Genomic DNA, 17,030 nt, shown 5'->3' with positions numbered 1-17,030 from the left:
ATACAAGTGCACACACACAGCAGTGAACACACACACACCGTGAACACAGTGTGCCCGGGGAGCAATTGGGGGTTCAGTGGCTTGCTCAAGGGCACTTCAGCCATGGGTATTGAGGGTGGAAGAGAGCGCTGTTTATCAAAATGTGTAATCCCAGGAACATAAAGAGAATTTGACTGTTTCTTAGATTGTGCTCATGATGATGCTGTTCTTTTCTTGTAGGTCTGGTGACTGGGTTTTCTATGAGTCCACCTACCCTCGACAACACCAAAGACCAGCTCGTGATTAACGCTAACGACACATTGACCATTACATGCAGGTACAATCAAATGATCTATTAATGGGTACTTGACCTTAAAAGCACAATATGTAATAGTTTTTTTATTAAAATATTTAAAAAAAACACTAGAACAGTGTCATATGTTTTGCTGACTTGTGTACTTACATTATCCCAAATGTTTCGAAGAATGTTTAAATCCAGAGAAATTAGCAATTTTAACTAGTGACATGGACCGTGTGCCAATGATGTCATAACCCCTCGATTTCTGCTTTTGTTTTGTAGAAAACATGGAAACACCGAAGACACTTTATGTTGTGTGTTTCAATAGACCAGTGACGACCACACAGAGTAGCATTATAACAGACCTTTCAAATGTATCTATTATGATAAAACAGCGCTGCTTTTTTTCTCACATACTCATGACCGGAAGGAGCGGAAGCGGTCGACTGAGGCATAATAAAAGCTCCACTGCTTTCAAGCCGTGTGTCACGCTCGTTTAGCAGCCTTGTTTCTGCTTCAAAAAATGACACATTGTGCCTTTAAATGCTAAACTTTTTCTTAAACGTTTTACTATTATCTGTCATAACTTTCAACTTTTTTTTTTTTAATAATTATTATGAATGCAGCTCATATTAAATATGAAAGTCACACCACAGAGCTGTTTTTTTGTTTTTGTTTTTACATATATTATTTCTGAAAATATTGGTGTTGATTAAAAAAGTAATCGAAACATTGAAACATTGACTACCCTACTGCATCTAGGTTAAACTACTTGTTCGTGCAAAATGGGATAAAATGTCTAGTTAAATAAACAATAAAGATGCAGATCTGGTCATTTTTGATTGAATAATCAGATAAGCCTGTGAGCTATTACAAAAACAAGGGACATGTTGAATTTGGAAGTGATTGGATGGTTAAGTTTAGAAATAAATGTGGTATGAACATGCAGGGAGGCCATCCAACATATTTAGCTCTAATCCCTTCAAAATTTGCAGACATTGCTTGCCAAGAATTCCCAGAATACTTTTTTTTTTTCAACAGTTATGAACATATACCTTTGAGAGGAAAGCATATTTTTGGGCCATCGTACAATGTGTTCAATGAACAGGATAACGCAAACTAATTTTTTTCCATTATCTGATTGAGGAACACATCACTTTAAATGTCATTGCTTTTTCCTTTGCCATCTAAGAAACTTGATCACAGGTTTCAAGACATGCATGTTATGTTTCTCAAGTGAAAACACAAACTTTTTTAAGGCAAACATTAATTTTATTATTGCTCAAAACCCTGGAATTGAGGATTTAAACAACCACTCTCCTCTAACCCTAAGCATTACATTATGGCATGCAAGCCAGCCTGTTCTGTTTGTACTACAAACCTTAATGTCATATTTAGAAAGGTGTGCAGTTACTTTTCTAAATATTTAGAGTTATGGAAAATCAACACAGAACTTTTGGAGTATAAACACCCTCAAGCTCTCAAAAATCATGTGGTTGTGTATTATGGGGCTATGTTTTTGGTAAAACATTTGGAAGGGCACTGACTTTAATGTGATTATCTGACCCATTCCACCAGGGGACAGAGGATTCTGGACTGGAGCTGGCCTGAAGTGTCTCTAAGTAAAGTTGAGTTAACTGATCGCCAGGATCAGCAGTCATCTGTTGACACCCCGGGTCACAGAGCAGTCAGGGTGAAGGAGTGCCAAGGGGAGCCTGGGAAACCTTACTGCAAGACTTTAATACTTACCAACACCCAGGCCAATGACTCAGGATACTACCGCTGCTTCTACCAGGATATCAAAGCGATCATCGATGGGACCACGGCAGCCAGCATTTTTGTCTTTGTGCGAGGTGAGAACTGTAAACAGACTAACTTCTGACTAGGATTAAAACTGGTTAGTCTTATTAGAATTAATTCTGGTTGTATTATTTGATTTTGGTGAGCTGTGGTGTATATACAGGTTGTATCATGTAAGTGGTGCGCAGGTGCCCATACTGTATGTGACCAAAATAACATGTGTACCAAAAATATATCTACATCCCTGCAGTGTTGGGTGTGACTAATTACTTAAGTAGTTACTGTAATATAATTACTTTTTCCTTGAAAAAGTAGAGTAAGCCATTACTCTTATTTTTTCCTGTAATTTAATTACAGTTTTCTTCTTATGTAATTGAACTATATTTAGGAAAACGATGGAAAATGGCCAAAAAAATAGTTTTTCTATTAAATTATGATTATCTTTTCTATTTAAATGGACATTTCTTTTAGATATTGATAGATTGTTATACTTGGAACTCGTGCAAACCAAAAGTAGGTAGGTTCCTATCATTTAACCTTCAAAATGGTACTTAAAAGTATTATTATAATGCTTGCAAACGGACAAAAAAATACCATATATGGATATCAAATTCATCAGCTTTTTATTGTTTTACATCCACAAAGTTTCCAACAACAAGAACAAATATTTTTTAAAGTATTTTATACAAGTTAAGTAAATGTATGGTAGCTTGGAACATGCACTAATACCATGTAGAACATGAAAACATAAAATACAGGTATTACGATATGCGGCTCCCTGAAGTAAAGTGAAAAGTGAAAGTTGTGACATTTGCCAAGTTTGGTAACCCATACTTGGAATTGGTGCTCTGCATTTAACCCATCCAAGTGCACACACACAGCAGTGAGAAGTGAACACAGCGTGAACACACACCCAGAGCAGTGGGCAGCTATAAATCCAGCGCCCGGGGAGCAAATGGGGGTTCAGTGCCTTGCTCAAGGGCACTTCAGCCATGGGTATTGAGGGTGGAAGAGAGCGCTGTTCATTCACAACCTTCCACCTACAACTCCTGCCAGCACCGAGACTCAAACTGGTGACCTTTGGGTAACTAGTCCAACACTCTGACCATTAGGGCACAGCTGCCCCTCAGTGTGGGTTTTCCCAGTCCATCCATGTGCACCCATCTCAATCCAACTCATGTCAAATTTCATGACATCCCATGAAACTGCAAAAAGCAGTTCCTTTCAGCTGTGATGCAAAGGTGCAAGTCACATTTGCTGCACTTCATGTGGACGATCCCCCTGCAGCCAGGGTATTTGCAGGCCAACTCTGCACTCTTCCTATTGCCCTTTCCATAAAATATAGCTGTATTCATTTTCTGAAAAGAAGACATAATTTTTTTATTTATACATAAATACAACTATACTACAATAAACACTTCAAAACATTAAATAAATGTGATGATTTTATTGATGCTACTATCTATAAAAAATCCCAATGGGGAAATACATTACTTCAATTCCACTGTGGTACAGGGTTGCCATATGGCAACCTTGATATTTTTTTAATTTACAGTAAAACTATGTTAGACAAAATTGATTTATGAATTAAAATATCTAATTTACTTACCAAAGATGTTGCAAAAAAATCCCCCTTGAGAAAAGATGTTTAGAAATTAGGTTAATAGAGCAATTTCTGGAGCACTTCAACAGGTGTCTTCTGTGTGAAGTTGACCATGGGAAAAAGAGTTTTGGGAGGACATTCAGTTGTCATGTGACTTAAAAACAGCACATCATTGGCTACCTTAAGGCCTACCCTTTTAATTCCCATAATGTGATATATCATAGTTTTTTTCAGAATAACAAGGAAATGAGTATAAATTAATTGTTGCCATATGGCAACTCCATAGAGGGTTAACATCAATATTTAAAGTCTTGACTTAAAATGCATGCTTTTTATGTACCCTTCTCACTTTAAATACTTTGGTGAGTTAATGAGAATATTGGTAACACTTTAGTGTCTAATGCTCACTATTAATTTGTTGGTTATTTGCATGAATTTTACTGGGATGTTGGCTGTTTATTATCACTTATAAAGCACACATTAATGTCTTATTCTGCAAGGCATTATTCTAAATCCTATTAATAAGCAGTAATTAGAAGTATATAGAGGCAAAAGTCATAGTAAATAATTAGTTAACAGTGAGGATTGGACCCTAATCTAAAGTGTGACCAGAATAATTTATGTAGTTACTTGAAATAATTAAAAGAACCGTTTCATATCTATCCTTGTATCATTAAGTTGTCGAGGATGATATAGGATATAGAAAGTAATTAGTAACTAAATACTTTTTGGAGAGAGTAATTTGTACAGTTATCTAATTACACTGTTGAAGATGTAATTAGTAACTAGTAATTAATTAGTTTTTAGAGCAACTTACCCAACACTGCATCCCTGTATATATGTAGCTGTAATGTATAAGATCATGCTTGGTATCAATGCTGTTACATTTCTGAGTTGGTTACACTTTATTTTGACAGTCCACTTTAGACATACTACTTACTACAAGTAACTTTTTGTTACCACTTGTAACTTTATGCAACTACATGTCAACTAACTCTCATTAGACTATTAGTAGACTTACATAAGGTTATTTTTAGGGTGTGTAGAATAAGCTGATATGTACTTCTAAAGTTACTAGACATAAACATAATGAAATACTGATAAAGGTAGTGTGATCAAAACATTGTAGTATCATTTCTGTATGCACTGTATGATATCATGAATGTTATTTATAAAGGGAGGTAATGTCGTGGAAGTGCAAGCACAAATGTATTTTAAAATCACTCTACTTTATATGCATTTCAGCACATGTATTACACTGAGAATAGCACAATCATTAAAGTAATCTAAAATATGTACTGTAAGTAATTAATAGCAGTAGGAAGCTATGAGGACTCAAATGGTGCTTAAATGTTGTTGTTAGAATGAGACTGTAGTTAATGTTAAAGTCTGTAACAAATGGACTGCAATTCTTCTTTGTTCTTTAGCTTATTTGTGTAAATAGATACTTAACCTTTGAAAGTAGTTCAATTTAGTTTAATATCAGTGTCCGATCTCTTTTGTGGCATTTTCCTGAGGCAAACCAAATCACAAATCCCATTTTATTTGACTCCCTTCAAAGAATGCTTGGCCACAGGCTATCTTTGTCTAAAGTTTCTATTTTCTTTGGGTAACAGACAAAGACATCATAAACATCTCATTCAAAACATTATGAACACGCTTAGTACATAGTTGGTTTACCCTGAGACAGCCAGGGATTAGGAAAGAGCTTTTATACTGAATAAACTAAAGATAAGGATGTAATAAAGAAATGTACACAATGCCAAATTTGCTGATATCACCATTACAGAGTAAGTATATTCACTGTTACCCTGCCAGTGTCCACTTTATCATTTAAAGGGAAGAATATTCATTTTGAGTTTGATGGCATGAACATATTATCCCCTCAGTATTGTGGATAAGAGTTTGGCTGTAGTTTAATATACTTGTGTCAAGCTTGATTTCATAAATAAATTGACCTTATCAGCAAAAATATTTTATTCAACACTCAGTCATGTCACTTGTATGTTTTTCTGGGAGGTTCAAGGGTTTTTAAATCCAGGCCTACAGTGAAGCTGCCCATGTTTTTAATCTAAACACTCCAGCAGACAACACTGAAGCCTGAATTACAGAAATAGTTCAACCACAAAGGCAGAAAAGCAGCAGGTTATGGTAACCAGAAAGAACAAAAACAGGACAGAAGGTAAAAGTAGTGCCTACAATCCAATGGAGTTCACATTTTAAAATAGTTTGTTGGCACACCTGGATTAGCTGGAGGAGCACGTGGTTGCTTTGTTTTGGATTAGTTGGGCATCATTAATGCCAAAACAGCACTGGTTGTTCCATGAGTATCATTGAAGAACAGCTTATATTTTGGACTGTGCAACGCAAAAAAATAGTGTATGGCCTCATAAGGCAGCCTTTGGCCTTTTTGGAGCTTGACAGCAATTCTCAATACTTTTAAATATATATATATATATATGTATTTTTTTCTCTACTACAGAAAATGACAATAGAGTGCAGGTATGGAATGATGTATGTTGGTAAATAATGAGAGAATTTATGGTTGGAGTCTTTCTTTAACCAATGACAGGTGGATTGTTTATCTTTGTGACACAATCCAGCTCTGTATTTGTTAGCAATTGGTTTTCGACCAGTTGATCAAAGAGTCAGCTGAGACACTCACTCGTGTGAAATGCCGGGTGATTTCTCCTGACAAGATGCCGAAACAGTTTCCACAGATCTTACTAGGGGGTTGATCAGAGCCAGCTGAAATCACAGCTATAAATTAGCAGTGAGTGTAAAGCAGAATGGCACTTCACGGCATGTGGCTTCAGTTAACTGCTTATTGGTCCCGCTGCCTCTCAGAGTTATCAGCATTATGGCTACATGTCATGCCCTCCAGTGCTTCCCAGTCTCTTCACCCTCAAAAAAGCAATTCACCTCCTGAAAGTGATTTATTGTGATGCACAATCACTGTGAGGAGTTTTTCCTATTATGTCGGTACATGTAGACCACCGCGGGGCAGAAACATAAACCTCAAGATACAATCCTTTTGTTTGGACTCCGACAGCTTGGAGTGATTGCTTTAAGCTACATGAGGAAAAATCACACTCTTTAGAATAATGGTGGCTTTAGAGATGCAGGCATCACCAGGTGATGTACAAAGAAAGGCTTAGAAACAGCGCTGCGACTTCCAGCTGAAAGTGAAAGCTGGAGAGGTTTGTTTAGCGTCCCACACATATGCATGCTGCCCAAGAAAAAGGCTGTTATCAGGTGCTTTAAGGAACGTTCTAGAGACTGTTGATAGAGCGGTGTCATAAAAATGTACTCTCTTAGATATTTCGGATCATCCACAGACTAAATCTGGCTAAAAATGTATATATATTCCGTCAAAGAACTTGAGATGGAATGTTAAGTTTCGAATATATTCTGATTTAAACACTTTAATGCTTTATCAACAAGGTCTGTGACATGCTGTTGATTGGCACAGATTTTTTTTTTTTTGTGATCAACTTTTTCTTTTTTTATTCAACAAAACAACATAATTTCAAACAAACAAAACAGGAAAGGGGAAGCAACAGACACATCAATCATTTTACAATCCAAAAGAGAGAGAGAAAAAAATGGTCATTCCTTTATTTAGTCTAAAATTTTTGAAGAAAAACAATGCCGTGCATCGATGGTACAAGGTTTAGCCTTATTCAAAGCCTTACTATTTTTAAGCAGGCTATGAATCCAGAATACTTTTGCACACATGCCGAGTAAACCAATTTTGTATTATTGTCTTCTTTGCAGCTGTAAAACCAGCAAACAACATTCTCTTCTTTAATGAACTTTTACAGGAGTTAGAATCATCATTGAGAAGACATAAACCTGGATTAGACATGTAATCAAGTTGTATTAAAAAGGATAAAACAGAATTCACATGAGTCCATAAGTTGAAAACAATTGGACATTCTCAAAACATGTGGAGAAAAGTACCTGATGATACCGTGTTACAGATATGACAGTTATAGGTCGATTACAGTTTCATTTTAAACCTCTTGTAAAAAGTTACAGTATGTATGCTCTATGGATGACATTGGACAGGATAAGACGTCGAGTCAAGTTTTTAGAAGTTAAAGTTAGATTAGACCACATCCTCTTCCAGTCAACTGATAAGTCAAAATCTTTTACGATTCCAGATAGATTCAATAGAAAGAGGCTTTGCAGTGTGATAATTAAGTTTACTTAGAGAAACAGATGTCCAACCAGAGGGTGATGCGATCCAATCCCACATAGGATGAGAGGAAATGGGGGATGCCCAGGGAACTCCATAGGCCTTGAGAGCAGAACATAACTGAAAAAAGACAAAATATGATGATGCTGGTAAACAAAACTTAGTTCACCAGAGTCCTTGGTGATCATATAAGTCAACGCATGCATTTATGCCCAATGTTGACCAAGTGGGCTGGAAAAATGGGCAGTTTTCACATAAAAAAATTAAAGTTGTGCCATACGTGTGTGTTGGTACAAAATTTTAAAGGTCCTCCCATCAGACGTTCCATCCTTTTCCAGATCCTAATAGAATTGACCAACACAGAAAATTATTTTGAAAAATGTGTATTCAGTCACACACATACCTTGGTCTAGGAGGCAAGAGTAATTCAGTATAATTTGAGGTATTGCTATCTACTCTTTGCAAGTCAGTGAATACAAATGCCTCTAGCTTCACAAACGCAGCTGGTGTCAGACCGCAATAGTATTCATAAAGCATTGCAGGAGCTTGCAGCATTCTCAGCATTTCAGAAAGGGGATATATAGCAAGCATTAGCATACAGCTTCTTTCTTCTGTTATTTTTCGATTTCAGGTCAAATACTATATTGATCTTGCTTAAGTAGTTAAAGTCAATATCTTTATTTAGATTGACAAACTCTATCACCCCTTGTGTATAGAAGTTTATCACCAGTGCAATGTTGCCTGAGACTGCTTTCTTGCATTTGCATGCTTGTGTATGTATGTATGTATGATTCTGTCCGTAAATGTTACATGTGTTAGAACGTGGATCACCCTTGCACACTGAAATTATGTCCATATGACATAATCAGAGGTTGATCCACCAAAAGTACAGCTCAAAAAAAAAAAAAAAAAAATCATAAAGAATTCAAGTAAATGTATTTTAAAAATAGAAGCTTCAAATTTCTGCTTTTAAAACTTGTGGTAAATCTATTGGAAATATTATCTGTTTTATGTAGGTTTAATATAATTGTATAATCTGAAGGGTTTTACTTAAGAAAAATATAGACAACTGAACTAATTTCACTTTTCTTCAAACAAACAGACCCACAGCATCCATTCATCAAGAGAAATGAGAACAACATTGAGACCATCTTCATAACAGATTCTCAAACTCACATTGAGGTCCCATGCCTGGTTTCAGATCCTGACCTGAAAGTCTCTCTCTTCTCGGTAGGTTGTCCAGCAGCTGCTCACCTGATCTCTCTGTTTCTGCAAAATTGATTAGGGGACATGTTTGTTTTTGTATTATTTTTTAGAGAGTTGACCAAGGATAATAACAGTTACTGTATATGCAGTGTAACTTCAGCCCTTAGCTGATTCAGGTGACATAGCTTTCCAAGCCAAAGGAAATTAAAAGTCATTTAAATAAATGTTTGTTTGTTTTTCTCCAGAATTTTTTTGCAAATTGATTGTTCTCCAGGTAATCATACTTCATGGGCTGGGTTTACTGGGCAAAGTCTGTAGTGTTGAAATGGGGCAGAAATATATGGGTCTGTTTATACTTTGTTAAAATAAACTTCTTTAGACATCTTTAAATGTGCTGTAACTGATTTCAGCCTTCTGCTAACTTCCATCATTTTGTTAGCATCAACTATACACCCTCTCTGCATTCCAGGCAAGCCAATGTAAGCAATTGCAGCTATGCAAAATGTATGTAACTGGTTCATTTTTTTTGTCTAAATAGTTCTTATACTGATCCCTAAACTCTTTCTTTTGTAAACAGAGCCAGTGGCTGTCACATAGACAGGTGTGATATCTAACAACGCTTTAATATTTCAATTAAATCAAATAATATTTCAGTATTACATAATAATAATAATAAATATAGCTGCAAGCGGCAATTATGGGGCCAATCAATACAGAAGCAAGCATTAGGCCAACTGCTTAAATTACTAATTGAAGCCATTTTAGGATGATTTTTGTCAAAACGACTGGAAAATCTGAAATACAACATCTAGTAATAGGATTTATTGGCTTATCACATTTGACCAATAGGTGACGCTGTTATCAAATTGATGAGGTGTGTTCTGTGTGAGCTGACAATTGCACACGCAAAGTTTGGTATCAATATGCCAAAGCATTGCAGAGATACAGCCTCAAGTGTCATTTTGGCATCATTCCTTAAATTCGTTGCGGTGGTATGCGAAATGTTTTTGTCTGTCAACACAAAATCCGTAACTTTTTGTCAGCATGGGCTGAAAATATGATTAGATTTTGTTGAAAATCAGACCAACGGCCTAGGAGGAGTTCAAAAAGTAGGTTTTTGACCCATACCAAGTTTTGTAACAATACATCAAATGCGTTCAGGAAATACAGCATTTTACTACAAAATTCAAAATGGCTGACTCCCAAAATGGCTGAAATTAGAAAATTCTGTATCATTCCATTTGGCATGATGCACCTAATCTAAAAAGATCAGTTTTGTGATTTTTGGCCTAACCCTTCAGAAGTTATATGCAAAAATATGCATTTTTCATATCTACTGATCACTAGGTGGCACAGCGCAGGAACACTGCAGGTAGTCTCAGGTCATGGTTGTTATAACACACCAAGTTTTGTCCTAATATGCCAAAATTTTGTGGAGATTTTGCATGCTTTTCGTAAAATTCTTTTGCGTGTTATTCGAGAAAGATTTGACTAATCAACTTGAAATTTTTGCCAGCTTGATCTGAAGATGATCTAAACCAATTTTGGTGAAAATCAGAGTATAATACACTCGGCGCAATCCAACGCATGGCGCAGTGCAAGTGTGTTTTCTAGTTTCAGTCCAGCTCCATTCACATTTTCCCATCCAGCGCCACGTCGTTTAATTAGCAAATGCTTTTGCTAATTTTTGCGCCCGTGGGTGTGCTGGTCTAAAAAAGAGGTGTGTTCAGGCACATTGCTGGTGCATTGCTATTTTAAGGAGTTTTTCTTTGTTATTTAAAGAGCGTACATACTGCTTATTAAACACAGGGACGCACAGCAGCAAACAAACATGCCAAATATTAAAAATGAAAGAACATAAGATTTTTTTTTTTTTATATATATATATATATATATATATTGTGAGGTGGTGAAGAATCACTCGACAAGTTTTGGCTTTGTGAACAACAAAAGGCCCTGGAGGGTGGATTTTATTTACAATTATAAAAGGTGCAGGATGGCAAGCCGGTGCGTGGAGGCTGGTGCTCACGGTGCTCTTCAGTGCTCAATCCAAGTGAAAGTGGGTGTCCAAACGTGCTCCAAGGTTAGGTTTAGTCCAGCGTGCATTCGGCTCGAGACCAGTGTCTGTCTTGTCTGCTCAGCATGTGCTGCTTAAGAGCGGTGTTCTGATGAGATGCAGCTGTGAACGATCAGCCAGCGGTGAGGACGTGCAGGTGTATGCCGTTGGTTGCCAGGGCGATGCTGATTCCTCCTAGGACGCTCGTCACATTCGCCCCCCCCCCCCCAAGCGTCGTTCTGGTCCTGCGAACAAATGGGGAAAGTAGGGGTGAAGTTAGGGGAGGGTGGGGAATGACCCCTGACAGACCTGCATAAGCTGTCCAGATTCGTGAGAGGCCATCCACATTCGCGTTGGCGGCCCCGGCCCGATGGCGCACCTCAAAGTGGAAGTCCTGGAGCGCTAAGAACCAGCGAGTCACCCTAGCATTTGTGTCCTTGGCGTGGGCCATCCACTGTAGGGGCACGTGGAGGCCAAAGGGAAGGGTCCGGTACTGCCAATGGCCACTGGGGGTTGAGAAGGCAGTCTTCGGCTTGGCGGCCTCGGAGAGCGGTACCTGCCAATAGCCCTTGGTGAGGTCCAGGGTACTGATGTACGGGGCCCTTCTTAGGCGGTCCAGCAGTTCGTCGACCCGCCCTCATCAAGCCTGCATTTATTTGATCAAAAATACAGAAAAAACAGTAATATTGTGAAATATTATTACAACTTAAAATAATAGTTTTCTATTTGAATATACTTAAAAAATAACTTATTCCTGTGATGCAAAGCTGAATTTTCAGCATCATTCCTCCAGCCTTCAGTGTCACATGTAACATCAGTCGATCACATGATCATTTAGAAATCATTCTAATATTCTGATTTATTATGAGTGTTGGAAACAGTTCTGCTGTCTCATATATTTGATGAATAAAAGGTTAAAAAGAACTGCATTTATTCAAAATAAAAAAAAAATTCTAATAATATATATTTTAATAATATATTTTCTTTACTATCACTTTTTATCAATTTAACAATTTAATGATTTTATTTAAAAAATGAAAGAAAAAAAATTACTGACCCCAAATTACTGACCAGTAGTGTATATTGTTATTACAAAATATTTATATTTTAAAAACATAGCTTCTTTTTTTTTTACTTTTTATTCATCAAAGTATCCTAAAAAAGTATCACATGTTCTGAAAAAATATTAAGCAGCAGAACTGTTTCCAACTTTGATAATGAATCGTCATATTAGAATGATTTCTAAAGGATCATGTGATAATGATCCTAAAAATTCAACTTTGCATCACAGAAATAAATGATAATTTAAAGTATAATAAATTTTAAAACAATTATTTTAAATTGTAATAATATATCACAATATTATTATTTTTTTCTGTATTTTTGATCAAATAAATGCAGGCTTGATGAGCAGAAGAAACTTCTTTCAAAAACATTAAAAATAGTAATGTTTCCAAACTTTTGGTCTGTACTGTATATATATATATATATATATATATATATATATATATATATATATATATAAATGCCTACATGTCATAATGAATAGTCATCGCATGTATCAGAATTAGGAATTATATGTATTAGAATCTATTTGCTTGCACACGAGCAGCTCCGTTTCGTCTCGGATACCCGTTCTGTCTTTGCGCTTGCCAAATTCCGCCATGTAAATAGCAAATCCGTCATGGCAGGAGCGCAACTGGCTATTAAAGGGAATGGAAGATGAGCCTCTGATTGGTTTATTGCACGTTATTACACCCATTACTCATTAAGAGAATAGGGACAACCCGTTTTGACCATGCACCCGGGCGCGCCAATCGTTTTTCCGTCGTTAAAATAGCAAAAGTGGATTTGGACACGCCCTGAGTGCACCTGCGCCGTGCACTTTACACTTTGCAATTAGATAATTAAAAAAGGGCCATTTTAATAAGTAGGTTTTACGAAACAATTAAAAATAGGGCAAAAACAACACCAACACATTTTTACATTTTGGTGTTCATTTGCCTAAGCCAAGGATTCAGAAGAAAAAGAGAAAGTTCCTTCTGTGGCTTACGGTTAAAAAAGAGTTCAAGTTATAGATTTCAAATTTGCAATGGTTAATGTTAAGACTTTCCTCTATTAGTGTGTCAGGGCAGCCATAGACTCAAGAGCCGACTTACTTACGCCCTTAATATTTTCAATAATTTCAAATCTTCAGAACTGTTTTACATTTTTTTCAGACTATGACTAGACTTTATTTAATTGCAGCAGAATTATAACCATACATTTTATTGGATGGACAGGAGCATCTTTGACATTTGGTTCAACGGGGAGTTTTGAGTGACATGATTCATGACTCATGAGGTGGAAAAGACGATGACTGAATTTTCAATTTAAAGCAAATTAGATGCAGTAAGTGTGACCTGAATAGACTTGAATTGTGCCTCATTCAGTCACTAGATTTCTGCCCCAGTTTCCTGCCTTAAGAAGTTAGTTTGTGTAGTTGCATTTGCTCTGCAAAATTTCATCCACAAAATCCAGTCATTTCAATAGGAATCCATGTGATTGCATGTGATTGCATTTTTTCAATGCAGGGTATGTTCATTTTTAAATTGGTCATGTGAATTCATTGCGCTGACCACCAGAAAGCTACTTTGTCAGAAAGTGTGTGAGCGGTGCTTCATACATATCTATGGTATTGACAATAGACAGTGGATCTTTTTTGTCTGCAAAATTTCTCTGTTGTGACCTCACCTTAATTTTTTCAAAAACCATGCAACTTATTTTTCAGATATATAAAGAATTATTTTTGGATCACAAGCCTAAATATGTGCTTTTTTTATACATAAGATTGTAATATTGGTCTGAGATTGTAACATTGTCTTTATTTTAACTTTCAGATGTGTTTGTGCTAAATGTTTGTTGTTGTTTGTACAGTTAGAGCAGGCTACATTGCTTCTAGAAGGCAATGAAATCACCTGGAATAATAAAAGGGGCTGGTTGGTTCCCAGCCACATCTTTAAGAACAGTTCCACTTTCTTCGGCTTCTTCTGCTCCACTTCAGTCCACAACAACGAGCACAGATCATCTATATTTATGGTGCAGGCAATAGGTAAGCATTAAATATTCAATATTTAAGAAGTTTTAAGTAGCTGCAGGTAATGAAGCCTTTATAAAATCGTGCCAGTAGTTAACAGTAATTTAACGGGTATAGCTATAATAACAAATAATAGATCTAGATGTTACTGAGTAATATTGAATACACTGTTTTATAAAATGGTGATATTGCCAAGAAGGATCATGTATGTTTTAGATTTAAGCCATTTGGTAGATACTAGCAGAGTGACTTGATTCATCCATCAAACAATCAGTGTCAACAATCACATTCCAGTTTCCATCTTTTAATTTTAAGGTTGTGGTTAGGGGTGGGAACAGCATTCTCATCCGCTCCTGCCCGTTGCAGTATGTTTAAGGCTGTGATTGGTTTATACTGCAGGAATGTTGTTCCAGAACCAACAGAGGTTTTTGATCTAGAAAAATGTTTTGATTGAAGTATATTATTACGTAGAATTATCTATTATGTAGACTTTTCATTTTATATCACATTGAAAACAGGATTCGTCCAGATAGTTGAGTAGATTTTTTTTCCATACGCTGATTCTGGAGTTGGGTGTGATCTTCTCCCATCCTGCTGAGGGACATCTCAGAAATGCTTTATCATTACACTACTAAATGAGGTCATCATCCTTCTTTTTTCGATCTAAAGTGCTGGTCATACAAAACACTGGCCAAAATCAATAACCTATTTACTCAAAAGGGACAAATGAAAACTTTGCTTTAATTACGTGGTGCTGTAGAGTCAGCAGAGCATACCAGCTGAACTCCTGAATAAATATTACATTAGCATATCTAATAAAATGCACCTAATTGCTTTGTTTGCTTCACTTGCTTTATTTGGGCCATTAAAACTTACAAATTATCAACAACTCACAAAGTCACAGTTTATTTAGATTAATGAGGTGATTACTAATCACACTGATTACATACACACACACACACACACACACAGAAAGGACGTTATATATATTACTTAGTACTTATTTGTGTAATTAGACTTTAAAAAGGACGCCTTAAAACAAAGTCTATCCCAAAAATCACACTTACAGTAAGCGGGTTCTGTACAGCGGTACTTTTTTTAAAACTGCCCGGAGCATCTAGCAACCTCATAGCAACCGCCCACAACACCCTAATATCATGGTGGAGACAGCAATGATACAAACACTTCATCCATTGTGCCAAGAACTTGAAAGTGCTGACAAGTCCATGTTTGCAACACCCAACAGGACTGAAGTTTTACGAGCTCAAGCTGTTTCCTGAGGACTCGCCCGTGGAGCTCATGCAGGGGGAGAGTCTGGAGCTCAACTGCACGGCGCTGGTCGAGTTCAACACTGGTGTGGAATTCCACTGGGACTACCCAGGCCAAAAGGTAATTACCAGGCCACAATACATATTACAGTACTGTTATCACTATCAACTACAAGCAAGAACATGACCTGTCCAATTCAGAATAAATGTCCTTTATCTAATGAATTTGCAATGCTATTGGGTTGTGAACAAAAATGCAGCGGCTTTGGTGTGATTGCATTCTATATTAATACATCTCAGCTAAAATATGCAGTCTTATTCATCATTCTCCAACACTCGTGCTTATCTGTGGCCACTCATTTAGTACATCTATCCAGTTATTATTTCCACTGTCTTAATAGTCCAGGATTTCATTTCAACATCAGCCTTAGTTAGTTTCCTGCATCCCTCTCTAAAGTCATGCAATTCATGGAAAGCTAGTTATGTGGTAGTATATAGTATTTTAATTGGTGACGTTGCAAATAGCAAGTGTACACAACAAGAACACAAAAGTCAGAGCACTAATCAGATTTCTTTGCACTGTGCGGACAGGAGAACAGACTGGCAAGTTTTCAGTCTGTGCGTAACATCCTGGACAAAGCGACGGAAGTGTCTAGTATCCTCACAATCAGAAGCGTTAATGTGGATGATAGCGGTTACTACACCTGCTCTGTCAGTAGTGTGGAGGTGAAACAAGAGCTTACCACTGTAGTCTTAGTTCACGGTATGTAAAAATAACTATGCCTGTACTATTACACATATATTGTTAAACAAACAGCATGTTACTTCTAATGTAACAGCTCTTCCATAATTCCACAGAGAAACCTTTCATCAGCTTGGACTACAGGAATGGATCAGTTATAGAGGCGAAGGAAGGACAAAAATCTGCCCGGCTCCCTGTGAAAGTGTCAGCATACCCCTTACCAGAAACAAAATGGTAAAAAGTCAAGCATTTGCAAACATGCCTGAGCAACTTGTGAATCCTGTGCTTGCCATATAATTTGAATGTATTTTTATATCATGTAATCTGTCATTAAAATAAATGACCATGCTCTGCATCAGAAACAGCTTTGCCTGACAACACCAAGCCCCCAAATAAAGACATTTTCAGTCACACTTTATTTTAAGGTTCAATTCTCACTTATAACAAACCATTAACCATGACCTTTGCCTTAATTTGCTGCTTTTTAATAGTAAGTAATTAAAGTAATTAAATTTAGATTGTGTGTAGGATTAGGGATGTAGAATATGGTCATGCAGAGTATGTGCTTTATAAGTACTAATAAACAGTTAATAACAGGCATGTTTAAAAGCAACTAATTAATATTGAGAATTGCTCCCTTGTTATCGACATTTTTACCATACCAATCAATCATGTGCCATTCTATATTTTCCTTCATGCTGAATGTCTTTTTTTGGAAACAAATGTCATGGAAAACATTTCATCTTTAAAAATAGTCATGAATGTGCATATATTTAACCAGACAGCATTATGTTGTAAATG

At 36.6% G+C, this 17,030-nt stretch overlaps 1 protein-coding gene across 1 annotated transcript in view; it reads left to right on the top strand.

The window, feature by feature from the left end:
- Positions 1 to 17,030, top strand: part of flt4 (fms related receptor tyrosine kinase 4) — a 56,216-nt gene that overhangs the window by 9,993 nt on the left and 29,193 nt on the right. Inside the window, exons 2-8 of the mRNA XM_059516480.1 lie at positions 220 to 316; positions 1,856 to 2,130; positions 8,984 to 9,111; positions 14,060 to 14,234; positions 15,466 to 15,608; positions 16,079 to 16,250; positions 16,346 to 16,463. Of these exons, the coding sequence (XP_059372463.1) occupies positions 220 to 316; positions 1,856 to 2,130; positions 8,984 to 9,111; positions 14,060 to 14,234; positions 15,466 to 15,608; positions 16,079 to 16,250; positions 16,346 to 16,463 (1,108 nt within the window). The remainder of the gene's footprint in view (positions 1 to 219; positions 317 to 1,855; positions 2,131 to 8,983; positions 9,112 to 14,059; positions 14,235 to 15,465; positions 15,609 to 16,078; positions 16,251 to 16,345; positions 16,464 to 17,030) is intronic.

This window comes from Carassius carassius, chromosome 29 (genome assembly GCF_963082965.1).
Source record: "Carassius carassius chromosome 29, fCarCar2.1, whole genome shotgun sequence".
NCBI classification, from domain to species: Eukaryota; Metazoa; Chordata; class Actinopteri; order Cypriniformes; family Cyprinidae; genus Carassius; species Carassius carassius.
This window is presented reverse-complemented; position numbering and strand designations above follow the sequence as displayed.